Source organism: Exophiala aquamarina (assembly GCF_000709125.1).
Source record: "Exophiala aquamarina CBS 119918 chromosome Unknown aczIA-supercont1.1, whole genome shotgun sequence".
Lineage (NCBI taxonomy): Eukaryota > Fungi > Ascomycota > Eurotiomycetes > Chaetothyriales > Herpotrichiellaceae > Exophiala > Exophiala aquamarina.
Window position 1 is genome coordinate 5,035,720 of NW_013550587.1, and position 14,102 is coordinate 5,049,821.

Below are 14,102 nucleotides of genomic sequence, written 5' to 3' on the forward strand. Positions count from 1 at the left end.
TGGTGTGCCACTTGTTTTTCCTAGGCGCGTTGGTTCCAAGACCCTTCATGCATTCCCTGGGGCTTTTGAGATTTCCAATTTGCAGACGAGCACTTCCAGATGCCCATACCCTAGTCCTCTGCGTTGTCTCTAACTCTTCCTCCGTACTGATTCGCGTCATGCACACCACCTCTCGGAGGGCCGTCATGGCTTCACGGAGAATCCTACAGATAAAGAGCGGCACATCTGAATGCCACAAGGGGCCTTGGAAGTGGTTACACTTCTCTCTAACTTGTTCTCAGGGACGAGGGTTCCTCGTACCGAGTACTGGTAAGTTTGGGTGATAAGGTACCGGGGTGCTTCGCACTCAGCCATAAGGAGGATCTGATAACATTCTCTTACAACCTCATGTGTTGCTACCTTGCCAACGCCTACTACTTACGAGTATGTACGGATACTCCGTACCGTACTCTGTACAACAGTCCCGGTTTACCTCCATCTCTCACCACTTAGCTGAGTCAGCATCAAAACCCGTGACTTCCACGCCTCATGACTCAGCAGGGACAAAAAGTCGAAATCGCCAACGTTGCAGGTGCTGCTGCTGCTCACCCACCAGAAGGTGCCTTCCTCCTCCACTCATGCCACACACTAGGTCTAACTTTACCGTGTGCCTCTCACGTGAGAGTTCCCCCTCCACCAGTACTCGTATAATTGGTCGTGGAGACCATAATGCAAATGATAAGTGGTCGAAGGAGCAGAGCACCAACTGGGTTAGATAGCACTCAGATAGCACCCAGATAGTCAGCCCAAATCTGCTGGGTCAGAATCGGGCCAAACTCCCATGGTCCCCGAACCAAAGCTATGGCCCGAGGAAAATGCCTGCACAAACACGAGTAGGCCAAAATGAGGAGCAAGTGAGGCTGGGACTACTTGTATCACCCTATGGAAGACGCCTCGGCGCGTCTTCCCATATTCGACGGGAGATTGTCCGAATCAAATCAAACTTCACTCAGCAGCTAGAATATGAGCCAGCCTACAAGTATCCCAAAGTCCCGATCTCTTTCCATGCTGGCATGGCGAAACGCTTCCCCGCGCACGTGCCTACTGCTCCACAAGGCTCATCCATTTCCCCTACTTTTTGGCTGAATCTCTCTCTCTTACGAGTACGTTGGATCTTGATCCAGACTGCAACCTTGTTGACAGTGGCCCAGGTCTTGCCAAAGCCTGTGCCCATTTTTCGATTATACGACTGAACAGCTACTCTCGATCATGAGAAGCAAAAATTTGGACTGCTAGCACCACGCCCCGGTCTGATGGCACCCCATCCGTAGTCGACGGCTCCGGCAGCACAATTCACCGCGCCCTGCACGACCGCTTTTTACAAGCCGGCTGATGGATCTGGCTTTTGTTACTCCTCCTACATTGGCGGAGGGTCGACTTGGTGACCGGGAGTACAGACCACGTACTCCTCCCGCCGCGCGCCGGAATCCCAGGAGAGCTGCCACAGAATTGCCCGTTGAGAATACGATGGCGGCCAGGGTGAAGATGGTCAGGCTTGGAATATAAGAGACGGTACAGTACGCCAGACCTGGAACCGCACAATACTCAACTTCAACATTGATAATAGCCAAACCTCCACAATCCCATTGCCCCAGTGTCGAATCATGGTTCATCCCGCTACGGCCCCCAAGAATGCCCCAACTGGCTTCGATTTCATCGTTGTCGGCGGTGGCACTGCTGGTTGCGTTGTTGCCGGTCGCCTAGCTGAGAACCCCAATGTTTCCATCCTTGTCATCGAAGCTGGAACAAACAGCACTGCCGAGATTCCAGAGATTAACACCCCCGCTCGTGCTTTTGAGCTACGTGGCAGCCAATGGGACTGGAAGTATAAGACGACCATGATCGACCGACCCGACTATACAAGAGTCGAAAAGCCCAACCCACGTGGAAAGGTCTTAGGTGGCTCTAGCGCCGAGAACTATTACACTTGGGTGCGAGGAAGTGCAGCCACTTTCGACGACTGGGCCGAATATGCCACTGACGATTGGAATTGGGCCAATACGAAAGACTACTTTAATAAGTCAGCCACATACCACGATGACGACAACCTGTATCCCGCTGAGCTTGCTAAGATCGGCAATCAGGGAGGACCCCTACACATCTCACACTCAGATCTCCTTCCTGAAACCAAGCCATTCCGTGATGCACTTGAGGCAGCCTGGGTAAGCAAAGGCCAGGAGTTAAGCACCGATGTCTTCAATGGCACCCAGAAGGGACTCTTTAAATGCGTCGACACCATTTACAAGGGTACCCGATCGAACGCGTCTGTATTTGTGGAGGGCAAAGACAACATTACCATCATGTCATCGACCCATTCCAAGAACATCGTCTTCGAAGGTCCCAAGGCTGTAGGCGTCACCGTCATTGGTCCTGATGGCCTGGACTATACCTTCTATGCCAGGCATGAGGTCATTGTGTCACAGGGTGTCTACGAGTCTGCCAAATTACTAATGTTGAGTGGTATTGGACGAAAGGCTGACCTGGAGAGCTTTGGAATTAAGGTCCTTGTCGATTCGGAGCATGTGGGTCAGAATCTACTCGACCATCCCATCCTGTCCCATGTGTTCAAAATCAAAGATGGTTTCGGTCTCGACAGTCACTTGCTACGTGCAGGGCCCCAGAAAGATGGCGCTGTCGCAGCTTACCGCAGGAACAAGGGCGGTGTCTACAGCAGTGGCCTTCTCGAACTAGTAGCGTTCCCCCGTGCGGACGAATGGCTCAACAAGTCCAAGGAATACCGTGAGTATAAGGCCAAAAACGGGGGGGTGGACCCATTTGGTCCTGCTGGCCAGCCGCATTTTGAGGTGGATTTTGTGGTAAGCAAATTTTTTGAATACATATATATGGTCATCGGCACTAACAAATGGTAGCCTCTGTTCTGTGACGCTTTCCAATGGCACTTTCCAACTCCACCGCAAGGTGACTACCTGACTGTTATCGTCGACCTCATGCGCCCTCTTAGCCAAAATGGTGAAGTCAAGCTTAAATCAACCGACCCCCTTGACCAACCGTATATCAACCTCAACTTCTTCTCCGAGGACCTCGACCTGATTGCGATGCGCGAGGGTGTGCGCATGATCGACGACATTCTCATGAATGGTGAAGGTATGAAAGATATTATTGAGAGCGACTATCCCTGGCCGATGCCCCGCAACTCGGATGAGGCGATGATCAAGGAGATCCTCGAGCGTTCGCAGACAGGATTCCACCCCTGCGGCTCCTGCCGCTTTGGGAAGGATATTAAGCAGGGTGTCGTCAACCCCAAGCTGCAGGTTTACGGAGTTGAGAACCTCAGAGTGATAGATGCCTCCGTGTTCCCTGTCATCCCTGACTGCCGCATTCAGAACGATGTGTACATGGTAGCAGAGAAGGGGGCGGACATCATCAAAGCCGCGTACCCGGCTCTCTATGCTTGAACTCGTGCAAGCCATGTCCTATAATATACAGCCAACTACATGTAATAATATTTTCTACGACGCAGCATTGCTAGACCCCCCCCCCCCCCGCCCCCCACAATCGCTCCCTGAAGACTGGTGTCACTTGCGATATGGTCAAAACGCGGAGACTTTTTTACTTTGACATGGTACGTTTGTTAAGATGAATTTGGTCATTTGCATGACGACACCACACCGCCGTCTAAGCAGGTCAGGATAAATTACAGTATCTAGCTTTAGGTCGTTGACACGGGGCTCGTTCAGAGAAAGATAGTGTAAAGTAAATATGGATACTTTTCTCCAACCTCATTTCCAAGCTCTTCCAGAGGGCTTCGAGTCTGCTTTTATCTCATGGATAGACCAGGAGGTATACATGAGTACGCCTTCTATGCTCTCCTCCCTGGTCCCATCTCTCTCATTTTCGTCGTCGTCGTCGTCGTCGTCGTCATCATTGAGGCAAAATGAAGAAGGAAAAACATTCGTCGAACATCTGATTCCGGTCATTTGATTATCAGAGCCAGCTGATCAGTGTAGGCTCGCTGTAAGAAGCCTGACTGATGACAAATCAAGCGTATTTCAAGGGAAAAAACAAGGAAATGATTTCATAACGTCATACGTCCTCCCGGGTGGGGACGATGACCGACATTTCGGAGCTGGCATGTCCACTGACGGGCCTCTTCTCCTCCGATTTCGACTTGGTGAAGCTCCTCGCCATGGTAAAGAATCCTTGCCTGAGACCCAGCGTGGAGCGAGCGTGGCGGCGGGCCTTCATGCCCTCCGTCTCCTCGGCCTGGAACCAGCCCATGGAGCGCTTCACGAATTTCCAGGCTTCCATGCCGGACACAAAGACAAAGACGCAGACGATGGCCGGCGCCCATTCCCACGAGATGCCCTTGTGCTTGAAGACCGAGGTGTTCAGCCCAGGGATGTAGACGGCGGGAAAGACGCTTACGGCGCCAATGACGACGGACCAGAATAGGAATTGGTTCTCCCAGATGTCAGCGAAGAAGGGGAATGCGCGCGTGTCGTGCGGGTTGATCTTGAACATGCTGCGTCGCATGGCTTTGAATTCCCATGCGGAGATGAGGATGAGCCATGTTAGTTCGGCAAAGACTGCTGCTCTTGCGCGGAAGACGACATCGCAGCTGGTGCTGTAGTGGTGGTTGCAGTCCACGCCGAGACCGTCGTCGCCGGGGCCGTAGACAATGAAGACGAATGTCATGAGGCAGCAGGTTCCTTGGATCGTACCATAGACGAGCATGTCGGTGATGAGTTCCCATGTGAAGACACCTTTCTTGTTGTCGTGTGGAGGTCGTTCCATGACATCGGGAGCCGCTTTCTCGCGACCGAGACCGAAGGCTGGGAATGAAGATGTGAGCATGTTAATCCATAGGATCTGAAGCGGTGACAGAGGAAAGACAGAGAATCCACTCCTATCTTGGAATCCTAGACCACAAATCAAGAGAATGACCTCGCCGACATTAGATGTAAGGAGATGGAGGACGAAGCGTTGAATGTTGTCAAACATGCGTCGGCCTTCTTCAACCGCGTTGACAATACTTGCGAAGTTGTCGTCGGTAAGAACAATATCAGAGGCGGATTTAGCAACGTCAGACCCGTTTAGACCCATAGCAATACCCACATCAGCGAGCTTGAGTGAGGGCGAGTCATTGACACCGTCACCGGTCATAGCCGCAAATTTATTACGTCGATGTAAAGCCTCGATCATACGGACTTTGGTTTCAGGGGCACATCGTGCAACAACAAGTGGAAGAGTTGGCAGAGCATCGATCTCTTCGTCTGTCATCTTGTCGAATTCAGTAGCCGTTTTGACGATGGCTGCTGCCACATCGGGAGCAAGGGTGCTCATGTTCTTGGGAATGATTCCGACCTCTTTGGCAATTGCTGCGGCCGTGGATGGATGGTCACCTGTCAGCATAGAAACTGTGATTCCCGCAGTCGTACAGGCTTGGACAGCGCCCTTCGTCTCCATGCGAGGTGGATCGTAAAGTCCGGCAAGACCAAGCAAGCAAAGATCTTTCTCAACCTCTGCTCGGTCGATATCAGAGTGCTCGGCAATATCCATGGAGGTAAATTTTCGTGCAATAGCAAGAACACGGAGGCCTTGCTCAGCGAGGAAATCCATCTGTTCGAGAATGCTTTCCTTGTACTGAGGGGTGATCTTCTTTTCATTCTCCCCGATACCAGCGGTAGTACAAAGGTCAATAATACGCTCGACGGCTCCTTTGGTGAAGATGATAGAGTGCTCTTCCTCAGGCTTTGTATAGACAACTGACATCCGCTTGATAGAGCTATCGAATGGAAACTCCATCTTTTGGGACCAGCCCTTCTCTTCTTCCAGAACCTTCTTGCCAAAGTCAAATCGATGAGAGAAGACTTGGAGAGCAATCTCAGTAGGATCTCCCGAAGTCTTCCACTTCGCCTGCCCATCTTCAGTGACTTTACGGACGGTAGCAAGATTGCAAAGAGCGGCAGATTCGAGGAAAGCTTGTAGCTCGGGAGTGACATCTGGATTTTCTTTGACATCGGTCTCTGCAGGTGTGGCCTTCTCATTGTCTTTCTTGAATTTCTCGTTAGGAACATCGAAGGCGACATTAGCGACACTTCGTTTTTGGTCAAGTGCTTCTTCTCGGGCGAGTCTTGCAGCTTCAGCTTCCTTGCGAGACATTGGCGCTTTTCCGAAGGTGATTGTGCCTTCCGTCGGGTCAGAGGCGTTATTTGAGTTCTCCACACTGTAGATGCCGACACCTGGAATCCATGCCTTGCGAGTGACCATTTTGCCTTGGGTCAAGGTACCTGTCTTGTCAGAGCAGATATTTGTGACACCTCCCAAAGCCTCGAGTGCACTAAGCTGTCGAACTACGACCTTGCGCTTTCGCATCTGGGTCATTCCAACAACCATGGTGATGGTAAGAACAGCGATCAAAGATTCGGGAATAATGGCGATACCAGTGGAAATTGCGTAAATGGCGACTTCGTTTGTGACATTAAACCGGTTGACGCCGAAGACGATAATAGCCAGGAGTAAAGCACAGCCAAACAGTGCGTAGGCAAGCTTGCTGAGCTTGATTTGCAAAGGAGTGCCTCCAGTCAGACCGAGGAATTTGAGGATGCTGTCCCAAACGCGTAGCGCCCCACCTTTGACGGGCTGCATAGGGCCATGCTTCTTCCTTGACATTGATCGATTAGGCTTACGTCGTGTCTTCTGCATTGATGCGGCGATCCCACCGATTGCAGTAGACATTCCGGTGTAGACGACAATGCCTCGACCACGACCTTTGGTGACCGTCGAAGATGAGTAGCAGATGTTTAGTCGATCACCAAGGCCAAGATCTTCCTTGGCTCCATGCTTTGCTTCGAATTCGACTTCCTTAGCAACCGGGAGAGCTTCACCAGTAAGGATGGCTTCGTCACATTCCAGATTCATGACCTCAAAAAGACGAATGTCGGCCGGGACTGTGTCACCCATCTTAATAGATACGATATCACCAGGAACGACTTCACCGGAGGCAATTGTATCTTCATTACCATCTCGGACAACGTTAGCTGATGGCGATGAAAGTGATCGAAGAGCGTCCATTTTCTTTTCAGCCTGGAATTCCTGATAGAAACCAATAGAGACGTTAAGAACTATGACGCCAGTAATAACGGCGCCTTCGATAAAATCCTCAACGCCATAAGCCAATGCCATTGCGAGAACCAATACCTAATCGGTTTGTTAGGGATAGAGCTTGCCTGCGAACTGACCAGACGTACCAATATCATGGCATTTGATATTTGTTTTCCTAAGATCGAGTACCATGAGACCCCTCCATCCCCTTCGAGTCTGTTAGGGCCGTATTTCTCCTGGTACTGCTGCACCTGAGAACTCGATAATCCCGAGTCCAAGTTTGTCTCGATCTCGTTCTTGATCTCGTCGACCGAGAGTAAGAAAGGTTGTTTGGTATAATTTTGATCTGCCCTAGTTGTCTTACCCATTTTGGGAGAGGGAAAAAGATGTGACAAAATGCAGAGCGGTGGTGTTGTTGTTGTTGGCAAAGGTACTAGCGATTGTCGTTAGTATGGTAGTGTAGATTTACTTGATGGAAATCTACGAAAGAGGTCTATGGGTTCTTGATAACAAAGAACTTTCTCTTGGTATAATACGAGGTAGGGGTGGATCGGTCGTGGGGTAAAGGTATTCATTATATATAGACATAAGGAATTTTGGGCTGGACCTCATAGACTCTGCACGCCAACCATGACCAAGGCTTCGGCTTGTCACATCCTGGGATACCAAGACTTTTCAAGCGGTGATATCAGCACGGAGCCTTGGCGTGAAGAGACTAATGTGTGACCCAAGGCGTTCCGATAAGATGTCTCAGTGGCCCGTGGTGGGCGGAACTCGGCCAAGGCCGGGCACTCATCACCAGCAGTTGGAGGGGGATATCGAAAGGAGCAGCGGGCGCACACCCATAGCAATTTACGCATGTCGAAAGCTTAGGGGCAGCCCAAAAGCTATGCCTAAGGGGTTTTCCAAGAAACAGACAAGCATCGAGGTTACAGTTTGCGATCAGAGAGACAGGGTTTGATAGATACCGAATGTGCACCTGGGATCGATTGAACGTTGATGCCCGCGAGGAGGACGGATGAAGCAAGAGGCACGGTGTTCGCCCAGCCTTGGCAAGGAGTTGCCAAGCTTTCCGCGGTTGGCGCCAAGAATAAAAAGTCGCAGTTTGCAAAGGTGGTTGGTCGCGCACGTTACCCGAACTCAATCCACATTCCGACTATTGCCACTTCTCCATCCTTTATGGATGCAACTCGTCATCACCCAGCTCAACGTTCTCGAAGTATCTACCCATTTATCGGATGGCAATGCGATGAACTCCGTGTTCGTCACTTGGCCCACACCGGAAATGGCACGTGGCGACTCAGCCTGACACCTGACCTCTTAGCCATCTACCACTTTCTGTCCAGCATAGCCTCAGCGATCGTCCGAATTGTCCAACCAAGCTCCTCCAAGCGTTTTGTACAACCATGACTCTAACGTTGTTTCGGCCGCCCTTGCAGACCGCCTTGCGTGGCCGGGCGGCTCCCGTGTCACCAGTGCTACTTTCTCCACGGATATCGGCACGGATGCCAAAAAGTTTAGAAAGGGTATCTACGCAGCAAGACAGGTCTCACACCACCTCTTCACATGCGCCACAGTCACCAGTATCGTCTTCGGTCTCCTCCGCCGAAGTCAACCACTTCTCTCAACTCGCATCAACATGGTGGGATCCTCACGGACCATCAAGACTGTTACACTTGATGAACCCACTCCGCCATGACTTCATCAAAGCATGCCTGCGCTCCTCCGAGTCACCTCCGCCGCAGACTCTCTCCTACCTCGATATAGGTTGCGGGGGGGGGATATTCGCCTCCTCCGCAGCGCGGCTTTCAAATACATCGACCGTCACAGCGATTGATCCTACAGAACTTGTCATCCAAGTCGCCCAGGCCCAACAACGGTCTGATCCTAGTATCTCGCCCCCAAAGCTGAAGTACCTTAAGTGCGCAATTGAAGATGTGCCCGTTCCCCAATCCGAGTTTGAAAAGGTGGATATCATAACTTTGTTTGAAGTGCTAGAACATATCGATAACCCAAACCAATTCCTCCATCTCGCAACCCCTCATCTCAAGAAAGGTGGATGGATAGTTGGCTCGACCATCTCCCGGTCACCTTTGGCATATGTGACCACAAAGCTTATCGCAGAAGCTCCGCTTATCGGGATTGTCCCGGCTGGAACACACGATTGGAATAAATATATCAATCCGGAACAACTACTACGCTACTTCTCTATGCAAGAACCAAGTCTTTGGGGCGACTTCAAGACTCAGGGCGTGATATATGTCCCTGTATTGGGCTGGAAGCTCGTCAAGAACAGCGAAACTTTCGGAAATTACTTCTTTGGGATCCAAAAATTGACCTGAGTAACTGTCGGCAATAAGACCTGAAAACCGGCTGATCCAAAAGTCGTCAGAGAAAAGGCACGAGAACAAGCAAAGTTTGACTTAAATCACAGACAGCTTCCACACGAAACAATACGTGGAACCAACTTCTAAGCTGCGAGACTGCTTTGCATGCGACCTCAAAAGGCCTTCTTGGACCCGTGGCATCAATTACATCGGTCGATATACTCCTTAAGCCCTTTGCCTAAGATTAACTAATGATTCCCAATAATGTCTCGGAACTTTTCGATGGCGGCTTCGAACGAGCTCGGACTAACATCTAGAGGGAGCACTCCTTGTCGCGGTTGGGACGATGCTGCAGAGAACAAATTCCGGTGCGTTTGTTGGTATTCGGGGTCTGAATATCTGACGGGAAACTTCATCTCATCCGAAGGCATTTTCATTAATGGGCTGGTACGTGTTCAACTCAAAGTTATGAAAAGATTGCTGGAATACAACTAGGTCTTCAGAAAAAAGCGGAAGAGTTTGAACAATCGTTTAGTCCTGTATATATCTATGTTTATGAAAAATGGATTGGCTCACATGTGGGGAAGATGGGGCTCTAGCAGGGGAATCTCCCCACATCCCCAATGAGGATGTAAAACGGATCAGCTAAACCAAAGCTCTGAAAACCTCTAGGTGAACACGGCCCCTTGATTCCTTCAGTACTTGTACTGTAGAAAGAAGTCAGAGAGGAGGTCAACGATGAACTGGAGTCACACATACCTTGAAATAGGGGTTGTTCCTGTCAGTAACATCGAGGAAGCCGTTTGCTCGAGCGGTTCGTCTGTCAGAGTCTGTCTGGGGCTCTTCCTTACTCCGGTTCCGGTAGATGAACAGCAACCATAACGCAGAGATACACAGCACCTGGAAGCCAACACAGAATAACATCATGCCAGTCCCAAGGTTGTATCTAGGTGCTTGATTGGTTTTGAAGAAGAAAGGTCCGATGAAATTTCCCAGGCAATAGCCGATGAGGAGAACAGCATTTGTGGTAACCTTTTTCGTGTGTCCTGCCGTGTTTGCCGTGGCTACAGACATTGATAATGTCCAGGTAGCGGTGTAGGCGAAAGCAATCCATAGACAGGCAAGTCTCCCGTATGGGATGCTTGAGTCGATCAGCCACAATCCGAGCACTCCTGCTAAGAATGGAACAAGACAGCTCAGCATGACGACGAGTCGGGCATTTTGGAATTGTGAGACTACGTAACTGTGATCTTGTTAGCATTCTTGCCGCTTGGTAGGGGTCAGATAGTCACACCAAGCAACTATGCAAAAAACAAATTGCACACCTCCTGACGGCATCTGGATCAAAGTCGTGCGCAAGTTCGAGAATCCCAACCCTTTGATGATAAGACCTTGAAACTGGAGAATAGTCAGCCACGTTCCCAGAAGCCGAGAGCACATGTTCGTCCGACTCACAGCTGTCAGGCCTCCATTGGGAGAATTAGAAGAGACTGCAAACAGGAATAACAACCAGGTCTTGAGATCAAACATGGTCTCTTTGAATTGCTCGAATTTAAAATTCTTATCTTCGATACCAGTGCCATTGTCTTTGATGCGATCAAGGACACCTGTCCTTTGTTGTGGGGTCCAGAACCTGCTGGTTGCCGGGGATCCTGGGAGTGTGAAGAAAAGGACTACACCCCAGGCTACGGTAACGGCACCCCAGATGAGAAACATCACCCTCCAAGTCTCCAAGGAGGAGTTAATGTGGCCAATTCCGAAGGTTGAAATGCCTGCGATAATGTATCCAATGCCTGCTGAGCCGATCCAGAGACCCATGCGTAGTGGCTGCTCCTGCCTTGTGTAGTACATTGAAAAGATGATCATGGTCGCTGGATTCATTGAGGCTTCAAACACTCCCAGGAATGTGCGCACTGCCATAAGTCCGGCGAAGGAATGCACCGCGGCATGGCACATGAGGATGCCACCCCAAAGGATAACCTGCGATCATTGTGAACATTTGAAACCCGAACTGGGGTACGGGCACTTACAGTTACCGACAAAAAGGTGTTGACGGGGAGCTTTTGGAGGAGGAGGTTGGTTGGATATTCCCAGACCAAGTACCCCAGGTAGAAAACGGAGCTCGCCCACGAGAATTGGGTGCCGACCAGCTCGAGCGACTCCCTGATACCGAAAACTGCAGCATAGCTCAACGTCGTCTTATCGATCGATTGAAGAGCATAGGTGATACAGAGCAGGGGTATCAACCTGAGATCAATCTGCCATCGGAGGGCCTTGTCCAGAGCAGGATCGACAATAGATTCACTTTCCAAGTCAATTGATGTAATCACATCGCTTCCTCTTCGTTCCAGCTTGGACTTTTCGATATCCATGATGGATTCGTAAGAGTGCCTTAGATGTGTGGGGTGCGAAACAAGGTTATGGTGTCGAATGTTTGGGTGGTTGCGCAGAGAGAACCGCGAACACGTATATAAACACTTTGGCAAATGAGTGTCTTGTCACACATGGCTATCTTCCTAGCCCCTATCTATACAGGGTGCATTACCATGATCATCTCCACATCTCAAGACGGCTGGATTTCCCTCGGACAACGATAGATGGCTGGGGAACATTGAACAGTCTGATAACGACACGATCTCCCCGACTTTGCTTGGGTTTAGCTTGGCCCGTGACGATCTAAGGTCCGCTGGTGGGCGTAACGCGGGTCCCGAGGAATCTCTTCAGGTAAAGACCGGTCAAAAGCGTACAAGCATCGGAGTAGATTCTTCGCATCGAGCGAGGCTATTGTCTGTGAGGGAAGCTAGAAGAGTTTCCCGTGGAAAAGCCCGTCGCATGCCTGTGATACGCCAGTATGCCCCGATTAGTTGCCTAATGCATTGCCGTGGATCGGCTAAAAACTATTGCGACCATGTCGCTTTATTGATACAAAAGGGTCGAGCCTCCTTATCTCCCTCGGCAGGCTGGTTCAAACAAGTCTACAATCTCCACCCAGTCAAAATGGTGGCTGCTGGAAATCTTGACGTCCGGTTGCCCGAACCATTTGCTAGCATCCCTCGGGAGAACTTCTTGTTCGGCCCTTCGCCAATCCAATACTTGCCGCAGATTTCCAAGGCTCTCGGAGGGAATGTGGAGGTTTATGCTAAACGTGAAGATTGTAATTCTGGCCTCGCATATGGGGGAAACAAAACTCGAAAACTAGAGTGAGTGGCGCGATACTTGTTTCGGTGGACGGGCTGACATCGTGACAAAGATATCTCGTTCCCGAAGCACTAGCTCAAGGATGCGATACATTAGTCAGTATCGGTGGTGTACAGTCGAACCACACTCGACAGGTTGCAGCGGTTGCCGCCAAACTAGGATTGAAATCGGCACTCGTCCAGGAACACTGGGTGAACTGGGAAGATCCTGGCTACACCAAAGTTGGCAACATTCAGCTCTCACGCCTTATGGGAGCAGACTCGCGCTTGGACCCTTCAACGTTCGGCATTGAGCACAAAAGCTCGCTCCAGACTCTGACTAACGAGGTTGTATCCAAGGGAGGCAAACCTTACTATATTCCCGCTGGTGCTTCAGATCATCCCCTCGGCGGCCTAGGCTTCGCTAGATGGGCGTTCGAGGTTGAGCAGCAGGAAAAGGAACTTGGAATATTCTTCGACACCATTATCGTCTGCGCTGTGACTGGCTCGACGTTTGCCGGTATGATCGCAGGGTTTAAACTAGCCCAGAAAATGGGTTCAAGGCCTCGCAAAATCATTGGAATCGATGCGTCAGCCAAAGTTCAGGCGACCTTTAATCAAGTGCTTCGCATTGCCAAAGCTACGGGTGTTAGAATAGGGCTTCGTGAAGATGACATCACTGCTCAGGATGTCATTCTTGATGATCGATATCACGCTGGTTGTTACGGTATCCCAGACCAACAGACAATAGACGCCATGAAATTCGGCGCTTCTACCGAAGCATTCATCACTGACCCCGTGTATGAAGGGAAAAGCCTTGCTGGCATGATAGATATTATAAGGAAAGGGGAGATTGCTAAAGGGAGCAAAGTGTTATATGCACACCTTGGTGGACAGCTTGCACTGAATGCATACTCATGTCTCCGAGTCAGCAAGCTATAACGGCTAGTCTTGGACTCGTTGTCGCCGCTTCTTTCCGGAGCTTCCAATGCGAATATATCATTCCTCTAGTCTGATTTCGAGCCCACTCACCAGATAAATTGGTTATGGCAGTGGTTGGAAGTGTCTAATGCCTGTATCCCAAAGGAAAGATCACCGTAGCACGAGCTATGTGCGGCGACGGCCCACCAAACTTCGCACCGCAAGTTCCCCGGGGAATGTGATGCGTCAGTTGCAAAGCTGAAGCAGAGACGTATTGATGGCTCTGCAGGAATCAGCCCGCTCATCCATGGCTTTGTATGTTTCCGAAAAGTTTGCAGCCGCACAGTAAGCTTCCTGAGACGAACCAGGAAACGAGTGCACTTAGATCTTGATCTCGGTCATGTACAGCGCCGCCCAGAGATAGGAGGATCCCAAAAGACTTGGTTCTGAGAATGCTGATTGCTCAGAGAGTAAAATATGAGGTTGTAAGCCAGTGGTCTGCTAGCTCCCAATGGTCCATCGTTTGAATCGGTTGCTATCTCCTCATCTCTTGCCGTCGGGAAACTATTGGAGT

The 14,102-nt window shown here is 50.4% G+C and overlaps 5 protein-coding genes across 5 annotated transcripts; 3 read left to right on the plus strand and 2 right to left on the minus strand.

Moving 5' to 3' along the window:
* Positions 1–1,643: 1,643 nt before the first annotated feature.
* A1O9_01763 (uncharacterized protein) lies at positions 1,644–3,455 on the plus strand (the record flags this gene model as incomplete). Its single annotated transcript, XM_013410921.1, has 2 exons — positions 1,644–2,855; positions 2,910–3,455. 2 exons carry the CDS (start codon positions 1,644–1,646, stop codon positions 3,453–3,455), a joined length of 1,758 nt encoding a protein of 585 aa, XP_013266375.1.
* A 628-nt stretch (positions 3,456–4,083) lies between these two features.
* A1O9_01764 (Na+-exporting ATPase) lies at positions 4,084–7,472 on the minus strand (the record flags this gene model as incomplete). The annotated part of the gene is made up of 2 exons (XM_013410922.1): positions 4,084–7,200; positions 7,251–7,472. 2 exons carry the CDS (start codon positions 7,470–7,472, stop codon positions 4,084–4,086), a joined length of 3,339 nt encoding a protein of 1,112 aa, XP_013266376.1.
* A 1,038-nt stretch (positions 7,473–8,510) lies between these two features.
* Positions 8,511–9,446, plus strand: A1O9_01765 (uncharacterized protein; the record flags this gene model as incomplete). Its single annotated transcript, XM_013410923.1, has 1 exon — positions 8,511–9,446. The coding sequence occupies one exon, from the start codon at positions 8,511–8,513 to the stop codon at positions 9,444–9,446; it is 936 nt and encodes a 311-aa protein (XP_013266377.1).
* Positions 9,447–9,962: 516 nt separating this feature from the next.
* A1O9_01766 (uncharacterized protein) lies at positions 9,963–11,803 on the minus strand (the record flags this gene model as incomplete). The annotated part of the gene is made up of 5 exons (XM_013410924.1): positions 9,963–9,968; positions 10,191–10,674; positions 10,726–10,829; positions 10,887–11,411; positions 11,462–11,803. The coding sequence occupies 5 exons, from the start codon at positions 11,801–11,803 to the stop codon at positions 9,963–9,965; spliced, it is 1,461 nt and encodes a 486-aa protein (XP_013266378.1).
* Positions 11,804–12,428: 625 nt separating this feature from the next.
* On the plus strand, positions 12,429–13,549 carry A1O9_01767 (1-aminocyclopropane-1-carboxylate deaminase; the record flags this gene model as incomplete). Its single annotated transcript, XM_013410925.1, has 2 exons — positions 12,429–12,631; positions 12,682–13,549. 2 exons carry the CDS (start codon positions 12,429–12,431, stop codon positions 13,547–13,549), a joined length of 1,071 nt encoding a protein of 356 aa, XP_013266379.1.
* Positions 13,550–14,102: the final 553 nt, after the last annotated feature.